We start from the raw sequence: 10,207 nt of genomic DNA on the forward strand, positions 1-10,207 counted from the left end.
TGAAATCTTTCCAGATTGTCTTCTCATCCTTAGGAGGTCATCTAACTTTATAAGAAGAACATCCATATCAATTATTTTATCCAAAAATTTTATCCTAAATTTTGGATAAGATGATTAAAAATCCTCTACATCAATTATCTTATCTATTCCCTAAATTCAGATTTGATGAATAATGATTTTTTAAATTGAAGGAATAAATTTCTACCATAAAAATTAAATAATATTTGTTTTTAATCTCTCTCTTTTAACTCAATCTTTTCAATATCTATTCTTCCCTTCATTTCATAAATATAATAATAAAAAATAAAAGAAAAAGAAAAAAATAATAAAAAAAATTAAAGATGAATTTTTTTAAAATATTTAATGTATAACGAAAAATGATTATCTAAAGTGGATGATTTAACAATAAATATGGTAAATAGAATCTGGACCCGGCTGGCCCAGGCTAATCGAATTCGGTTCGAGTTAAGTTGGCTTCTGATTGAATGGGCCGTCCGACCGTCTCCTTTTGCCCCGATTTAACTCATGCCAACCGGAAGCGATGCACTTGCAATCCAGTACGTGACGGCTCCTCGTGTTGCCTCTCCTATCCACCATGATGGCTTCGCCTCTCTCCGCTCTTTGGAAGATCCAAGCCCACCACCACTCCGCCGCCGCCGTGCGCCGGTTCGGTTCCCTCACCACCATCGGCCCACCGCGCTCTTGTACCCGCCATGCCCTCTCAGGTTCTTCTCCTCCCTTCCTTTCTCGCTGCTTCTCCCGGTGCCGCATGTTCGAATCCGCTCTCGCATCGAGCCCAAGCTCTTCCCTTAACTCTCGCCTCCGATTCGCGCTCCATGCTTCTACGAGCGCCGCCGCCGCCGCTGAAACCCAAGTAGAGTATGCTCTCTATCTTTCCTTACGATTCGTTTCTATTAGTATTTTGACGGCGGCGATGTTTCGTAAGGCTGCGGATTTTTTAGAATTAAAAAAAAAATCTGCCATTGGTGGTTCTTTGTGTCGTTTTTCTATGATTGGTTAAATGGGGGACACCGTCGTGAGCATGTTATTTTCTAAAAATTGCAATTTTGGCCTGAAACAACGTTAAGGAAAACAAATTTCTTAGCTTTTAGAGAGATTAAAGTGCATAGAGACTGTAACGATAAAAGAAAGAAGAAGTAGTGATTTTACACTCTTTTTTTATTTATGTAAATATGAATTGATATTACCAACATGCCAATGTACAGGGATAACCATGTAATTGCCTCACTGGGCAGGGCGTGATGGTAAGAGGCAAGGATGATTCCCATGCAACTAGTTTTCAAATCTCAAGCTAGGCATTTCCAGCAGAGTTTCTGGGTGCCATGCTAGGACCCACCTGTGCTTCCCGGATTTACCTAGTGGTCAGTCTGTGGGGCTAGGTCATCCACCTCCAAGACTAGTTGAACCGAAGACTTAGATATCTTGATTACCAAAAAAAAAAGGGATAACCATATAATTGAGTAATATTCACAAATAACTTAATTATTATGCTAAAAAGAGGATGACAACTGGCGTGATGTTAAAAAGACAATCTCATACATCTTAAGGCGAGGTTGCAGATGGGTGCCTAGTGAGGTTCTGGATGATGAATGAGCAATACATATTGATTTTACCTAACCAGGTCTTGTATTTGAGCTTCCACACCTACAAAAGTAAAAGAAGAGATGAAATTTAAGCCTTTACCTATGACATTTTTTCCCCAGTGAATAATCCCCTTTCTAAGTCAAATCTGCATAGATAACTGTTAAAGTTGCTGGTTAAAAATGCTGAAATGTGTGCATTATAGACTATGGAGCTGCAGTATGCTGCATGTTGATCTTCTAAAGGAATACTCATGCACAAACTTTGGCTGCACTTAAATGAAGCTATAGAGTCTGTTCAAGGCGAGGCACTAAAGTTGAACCCTGCCCAACCTTATTATCTTTACCACTCAACATAAGCTTCTTTGGAATTAATGGTCATAAAAGATATAAATTCACACAATTTTGCTCAATACTTATCCAGTTGTCTTGGTTTTTTTTTGCTGTTGATATAATTTTTCATAGAGTTCAACAAAGGAAAATCTATGTAGTGTATTACAAATATTTTGTACCATTATGGTTTGATGATGATCCTAAACCTAAATAATACATTTTCCAATTACAGATAGTTATTTCACAGTATGAAGTTATTTCCAACTATTGATCTTATTCCTCCATGGAACTCATGCATAAAGCAATCTGGTTTGACCTTTGATCCTGTCCGAAAGCGGGAAGGTGGAAAGCTGGGGATGTGACGGCTTCACTGATCGGCTGTAGACCTTGCCCGCTCTACAAAACAAGTAATGTCAGTGTCGAGCCAGGGACGATGTTGGCCTTCTGACGCTCAAGTCAAGAAAGTGGAGTAACAGGAACTCTAGCGCAAATAGTGAATAATGCGTACCTCCGTTGGTGTTTGGACGCCCTTTATATAGAGCCCTAGTGGGCGACGTGCACGTTCCTCGAGGCGTGGACACGTTTTTCAATATGTTCTATAAAAGACCTGTTAGAAAAATATCTTTGACACCATACCTTAACTGTCTTAGAAGCTTCCGCCGCACGATCCGCCTGTCGACCATGCCTCATGTCAGCGGCACTATCTCCCAGAAGGATATCGAGAGATACGACCATAGTCATGCTGCTTGGCCGAGCGGAATAACCGCTCGACTAGGACTCCTCCACCATGTCGATGGACAAGTATTGCTGCTTGGCCGAGCAGGGTAGCCGCTTGGCAGGACTCCTCCGCTCTGTCGGCCTCAGAGAGTTGATAATGGCCCCGCCGCTTGGCCGAGCAGGGTAGCCGCTTGGCCAGGACCCCTTCGCTCTGTCGACCTCAGTTGCTCTTCCCTGCAGTGGCTGTGTAGTAGCATGACCTCCCCTTTCGAACAAGCTCTCTGGGCTCCTTGGCGTCCTGTTGCTCCACATTTTTTATTATCTTATCATATTATCTTGTGTTGGACGGGTTGTCCGCTCGGACATGTCTCCCGCTGGTCGGGCACTGACTGTGCCGACCAACCGTTGCAATTGTCCTCCGTTCGACCCTTTGACACTTGGCGTTGACCACCTTGACTTTGACTTCTACCTTGACAATTGACCCTGTGCCAGGTAGGCCACCCTAAAAATAAAGTATTTAAGAATTAGTTTGGAGCTGGACTTCAATGTTTTAAATTGATCTGAGACTTTTGGCATATGAATGCTTGTTGCACTGTTAGATGATAGTATACATCTTTTCTCCAGGTTCATATCTGTGGAAATTAGTTCATTGAAAATATATGCTTAGTTGCTGGTGTTACATATTACAGCACGCAGTATATTCTCAATGCATTATTCTGAGTGTAAAGTTGTTTCTGTGGCATCAAGGTCAAATGACATACAATGAATGGTTTACTGGTTTATAATTCATCAATTACATTCATATAGCATTGAACCGTTGCTGTTGTTTATATCTATATACTCTTCAATTTAGTGACTCTCTGGTGATCACCTTTTCTACAGTTAAAAGTTGATAATCCTACTGCTTACCCTTGCGTTCCTAACTTCCTATGTTGATGTGCTTAACTTAGTTGTTTTTTGTAGTTCACTGATGTTATTTGTAATTTTCGTACAAATAGTGCAGTGTCAACTTCAGAGATGATCAGTAGGGGACGTATTTACCATGAGACATATGGATGTCAAATGAATATAAATGACATGGAGATTGTTCTATCTATCATGAAAAATGCTGGTTATGCAGAAACTGTGAAGGAACCTGAGAATGCTGAGATCATATTTATCAACACCTGTGCTATCCGGGACAATGCTGAGCAAAAGGTTTGGCAGAGGCTTAACTACTTTTGGTTTCTAAAAAGGGAATGGAAGAGCAATGTTGCTGTGGGAAGGTCGCAATCTTCACATCCTCCCAAAATAGTTGTTCTAGGATGCATGGCTGAGAGGTTGAAAGAGAAAATACTTGATGCAGATAAAATGGTAGATGTAGTCTGTGGACCAGATGCTTACAGAGATCTACCTCGTCTGTTGGAGGAGGTTGACTATGGACAAAAGGGAATAAATACCCTGCTTTCTCTAGAAGAAACTTATGCTGATATCAGTCCTATAAGGATCTCAAGCAATTCAGTTAGTGCATTTGTCTCAATAATGAGGGGATGCAACAATATGTGTTCCTTCTGCATCGTTCCATTCACTAGAGGTAGAGAGAGATCCCGTCCTGTCTCTTCTATTGTCAGAGAAGTAGGCGAGCTTTGCAAGGAGGGTGTGAAGGAAGTCATGCTTCTTGGTCAAAATGTAAATAGTTACAATGATGTTTCAGAGCTCAATGATTTGGAACCAGGTTCAAATTGGCAACTAAGTGATGGGTTTTCCAGCATGTGTAAAGTGAAAAAGATGGGCCTGCGGTTTTCTGATCTCTTGGATCGATTATCTACTGAATTTCCAGAGATGCGATTCAGATTCACTTCCCCGCATCCCAAAGATTTTCCTGATGATTTGCTCTCTCTTATGCGGGATAGATATAACATCTGCAAAAATATTCATTTGCCTGCTCAAAGTGGGAGTACAACTGTACTTGAGAGAATGCGTCGTGGCTATACTAGGGAGGTATATTTGGAGCTTGTGCAAAAAATAAGGAGCATCATTCCAGATGTTGGACTAAGTAGCGACTTTATTTGTGGTAAACTTCTACCTTTTTAGTTACTTACATGATGGTTTATCTGCTATTTAGTTTTGTTAGCCTTTAGTGTCATTATCTTGCAACTGTGTCACCTATTTTTCTTATTCTCTAAATGCCCTTCTATATAAAATTCTTGGGCATCATTATTATTATTGAGTTGTATTTTTCTCAATTATCCTAATTATTTAGAATTAACGAAATAGATGGGATTGCTCCACTGAACTTTTATGTGATGTTCTATCCCTATAGATGTAATAGCTCCACTGAACTTTGTGTGATGTTCAATCACTAGTAATATTTACATCTCTTAAATCACTTTTACTAACTAAATTTCTTTATTTTTATTCTTTTTTTTTCACACCTTCAACTCTAAATGATTCTACTTGGCTGACTACCGAGTATAGTTGTCTTTCAACGTGTGTGTTCTAGCTATTAGTTGTCTTTCAATTTGTGTAACTTATAATGTTCCTACAAACTAAATATACAAATGAAAATGATCTAACCATCTATTGTAATCCATGAACCAAATTAACAAATATGTATTCTTACTTTATTACCTATCAATTCCATTACTAGGAACCATTCCATGAACTAAACCTAACACGCGAGAGAGAGAGAGAGTTTTTGACTTGTCTTATCAGTGATATCATTATAGCATCTCAACTCTCGACGAACATAAAATTAAATAATATTATAACATGCTCCTTTTTATAAACATAATATGAAGTAAAAAAAAACTCTAACTTATCTCTAATTTATAATATTTTTTTAAAAAAAGGGAATAATAGACTTAAATAACCCAATTATTTTGTTAGGAAAAACCCCTAATGACATTAAAATCTTTAACTATGTCATTCCTCGTACTAAGAAGAGACAAGTCTTGTGAAGCTTCACAGAAATGCAAAGCTCAAAGATGTACTGTGTTCAGTTCTGGTTATAGAAATTGCAAGAGAATTTGATTCCTTTATAATGTTAACCCTCTAATTGTAGTATTACTTTTTTTTTAGCACTAATGACTAGGAGCTCTGTTGCAGGTTTTTGTGGAGAAACAGAAGAAGAGCATACCCACACCCTAAGCCTTATGAGGGAGGTTGGATATGATATGGCATACATGTTTGCTTATAGCATGAGGGAAAAAACTCATGCCCACAGGAACTATGTGGATGATGTGCCTGATAGTGTCAAGCAGAGGCGGCTCAGTGAACTTATTGATGCTTTCCGTGAAAGTACCGGACAGAGGTTTGCTGCTCAAGTAGGCACCGTCCAACTTGTTTTGGTTGAGGGACCCAACAAGAGAGCACCTGAGACGGAACTCATAGGAAGGAGTGATCGAGGTCATAAGGTTTGCTTTCTTAACGTCTCTCTTCCGCACTCATTCCAAACAGATGGGGAGCGAAAACCAGAAGCAGGAGATTTTGTTGAAATTCGTATATTGAGGTCTACAAAAGCATCCTTATTTGGGGAAGCACTTGTGCGCACTAGTCTGACCAAATTTCATCATCAGAACATAGCTGCAATATCAGAGAATTTCAGATAAATTCAGTTTTAACATAGTCTAGTTTTGATCTTCGATAAAGCATTTGCCCATTTGCAACAGCAAGAGGATTGGTAGCAATTCAGAGCAACACATGAGTGGAGTCTCCTATTATTTAAGATTCCTTAGTTTGATATGATCATCATGTTGTAGATTTCCATGAAACACTTGGATAATTTAAAACAGGAGGAGCCATATTAATGGGAGATTATGTTACTCGATCAGTATCGTAGTTTCTGATGTATCATTATTATACAAGTTCATCATTTCTATTTTCCTGCATTGATGGCTTGTCTAGTTTCTAAACTCTCGATTGATCAAACATGTACAAATATTATATATTGGTGTTACCTGCAAATGTGCAGAGCTTGTGTTATGAATGCAACTAATCATGAATTCTGATGCAACTAAAGGTCTTGACAGAAGATTTGAGCCTCTTTTATTAATTTGTTACAACCCTACTTTTCTTGGGTGCTGTGCCAACAACTGAGATATGAAGACTACCTGTTATTAGGGGTGTCAATTCGGATGGGTCGGATTGGGTCGGGTTGAGTTTTTTTTTTAACCCAACCGGAACCCGATCCGAACCCGAGTTCAACCCAAAACACTTTATCTCGAACCCGACAAATCCGATCAACCCGAACCTGACCCATATAACCTGAAAATTCGATTCAAAATGATTTTTTTTTTATTATTTTTCCTATAATTCTTTACTTTTATCAATCCTATATTTAAATCAATCCGGGTCAACCCGAACTCGACCCAACCCGAAACTTTTTTACTCTCCAACCCTCCAACCTGAATCTGACCCGAACCCGAAAATGTCCAACCCGAACTTGATTTTTTTCGGGTCGACTGGGGTTGGGTCATCGGGTTGGGTTCATTTTTGACACCCCTACCGGTTAATAAGAATTTACATGGCTTCATTTTATTATCAACAAACAAAAATCACTTGATTTTATTATTTAATTTATGGAAAAATACTTGTAATGCCTCTATTTTCTATCTAGTAGTATTTTGTATTTTAAAAATAATATTTAATCTCTTTGATCAATTTCAAATGTGAAAAAATTATAAAAGATAATTATGTTCTTATTTTTTTAAATAAAATCATATTGAATTTATGGTTAATTTATTTACTAATTAAAATCAATAAATTATATATAATCTCTAATAATATATAAAAATTAATACTTAATTATACGAATAAAACAAAATTAAGTAGTTTAAAATATATTTTTTCGTCACCTCTTTTGCTTTCTCATACATGCATACGAGCCTCACATCTCAGTTCATCACTGACTTGATCGTCAAATAGGGTAACACCGATAATGCCAACCCTCAGCTGACAAGCTTTACTTTACAGGATACCGAGAGCGGATGCATCGATAAACCGTTATCAACCACATATTCGAGCGAGTAACGAAGGACACCATTATTGGATACTTCTATATATTTTTTTATCCTTTTATGTATATTTTTATTCCTGTGTACACCATCGATCCAACTAATTAATAATTAAAAAGTAAAACAAATATATATGTAATTATTTTTCATATCAATTCAATATATTTTTTCTCCTCTAGTATTATAAACAAAATCAAAAACATAAGGATATAATTATCTTTTATAACTTTTTTTCACATTTGATTTTGGTTAAAGAGGGTTAAGTGTAATTTTTTCAATATAAGATGATAAAATACTACTTAATAAAAATAGAGGGGTTAAAGATATTTTTTTCTCTTTAATTTACAAATATGAATGAAGTATTAAAAGATGATTAAGTTTTATTTAAATATGATGAAGAGATGAACATCTTACGTTTTATTTAATTATGATAAAGAATGATGAAGGATATGGATAGTGTTTTTTTTTCTTTATTACGTCTTGCTTAAATGTGATAAAATAGAGTTCATATCCTTTGTCCCAAGATTTTTATGTCGCATGTTTCTTTATCGATCGGACGATTATGACATTTTCATGATGTACACTATATCCTTGAGATGTGATCTAGCCCATCCGATTGGCGAGGGGACACGGGAATCTTGGGACAGAGGATTTGATCTCGATAAAATACAGGTGATACGGTGCGTAAAGGAGAGGTGCGATAAGGCCAAGAGGTCATTAGCCAAGGGGACATGCCAATCAAAAGTCAAGGGGATGTGGTAGTCAAAAGTCAAGGGGGCGTGACAGTCAACAGTCAAGAGAAGGAGGGAGTTAGATCGCCTCACGTCATCGGCTGCATAATTCCTAGTCGGCCACAGTCAGGGCAGGTCCCCAAATCTGAGACATAAGATGGAACTTAGATTAGTTCCTGACCTGCCCTCGACTGATCGGACTTCCCCAGCTCGGGTTGTGTAGACGAGTCTGATACTTTTACTAAGACAACTCTCGACCATCTCTTCAACGATCAAGGCGTGAAAGATGGGTCCCTCACCACAATCTTAGATAAAACCTTGTCGATTCGCCATAGCTTATCCTCCTCATCAAGGCTCGAGCATGGTGGTACACCTAAGCGATCATTCTGAGCTATCTGTAGCTGAATCTGAGCGAGACAGAAAGCGCTAAGCGACACCAATCTCATGAAATTGTAACATTCTGTCAGAGAATATCTGTCACACGCTAGGGAATATTCTAGTGGTCTGTTATCACCGGCGAATGAAACCTTCCTTCCACCAATAGGAGGCCACTGCACATCCTCTCTCACCCAATAGGCCCTGACACTCGGCATTCTCTGACAACAGATAGGCTCTGAAGGTATGCAACGTCATATAAAAAGTTATATCCTCTTCCTTAGCGAGGTACGCGCACATACACACTCGTCTTCAACAGTTCTTTTTTTTTCGTACACTATTCTTCTGGAGAAAAATGATGACCTAACTTAAGCGTTGGAGGGCCTGCGCTGTGGACTTTTTCCTTGGTTTTTGGTCTCTAGCATTCTAGGTGCTTGTTTGAGTATGTGCAAAGTTCGAGTAGCACTAGTTCTCATACTACAGACCTTGGAGTTCCACGTGGGGGTTAACCTTTTAGACGTACATACACAAGGTGCGTCGAAGTCGCCTCTCCGTCAACACCAATGTCATCTCCGCCAACCTCCATCTGACTCAGATTCCAGACAAGATCAACAGGTGTCTCGATTATTTTTTAAGATCTAGACAAAAACAAAAATTTGAGACCTTAATATATTTTTTTAAAAAAAAATTAAATATAAGTATTTTCCATCTTTTTGAAATACAAAATTACTAATTAAATTTTATATTCCAATTTATATTTTTTTTCGAGATATTATTAAGTCAAATAAGACTTTAATAATTTCATTTTCTTAAAAATTATATTAATAAGTATTGTCAGTAGTATTTTATAAATTATTCATTATTATAAAAAGAATTTATTTTTTTTATAAAATTTAATATCTTAAACATTTTTTTTAATTTTAGATTTATTATTATTATTTTTAAAATTGTAAATTTTAAACTAAATCTAAACTACATGTATATTTTAAAAAAATCTTCAAGATTCGAATAGTTTTTTTTTTTTCGAAACTCATCAAATAATTTAAATTATTTTATATCAAAATTAAAATTATCTTCAAATCTATTTTGAAGTGATGAATTTGCTCAGGAAAATTGTTAACTTTCCGAAAACATCGTTGTCTCTCTCGCCACTGAGATCATAAGCATCTGTGTCGCCCTAACTTCTTTGCCTCCTGAATTGAGCGATCGCTCAATAGTTGTACTTGTTTCGTGGCATTCTCCGGAGGCTTCTTGCACTCGATCGGCACCATATCCATTCTTTTCGTTGTCGTCCGCCTGCTCCCAGCAAATCTTACTGGTCATCGCCTTGCCGTCAAATAACACTGGCGATCTTGATATTTGAAGGACATATAATTAATAGAATCAACATAAAACCTTAGCTTTTATATATATATATATATATATATATAGGCCCATATATCTTTCATCTATTGAC

At 37.4% G+C, this 10,207-nt stretch overlaps 1 protein-coding gene across 1 annotated transcript; it reads left to right on the plus strand.

The window, feature by feature from the left end:
• The first annotated feature begins 537 nt into the window (after positions 1 to 537).
• On the plus strand, positions 538 to 6,596 carry LOC122033571 (CDK5RAP1-like protein). The gene is made up of 3 exons (XM_042592622.1): positions 538 to 879; positions 3,650 to 4,704; positions 5,739 to 6,596. The coding sequence occupies exons 1-3, from the start codon at positions 596 to 598 to the stop codon at positions 6,239 to 6,241; spliced, it is 1,842 nt and encodes a 613-aa protein (XP_042448556.1). The 5' UTR covers positions 538 to 595; the 3' UTR covers positions 6,242 to 6,596.
• Positions 6,597 to 10,207: the final 3,611 nt, after the last annotated feature.

The sequence above is a fragment of the Zingiber officinale genome, chromosome 11B (genome assembly GCF_018446385.1).
Source record: "Zingiber officinale cultivar Zhangliang chromosome 11B, Zo_v1.1, whole genome shotgun sequence".
Taxonomy (NCBI): Eukaryota; Viridiplantae; Streptophyta; class Magnoliopsida; order Zingiberales; family Zingiberaceae; genus Zingiber; species Zingiber officinale.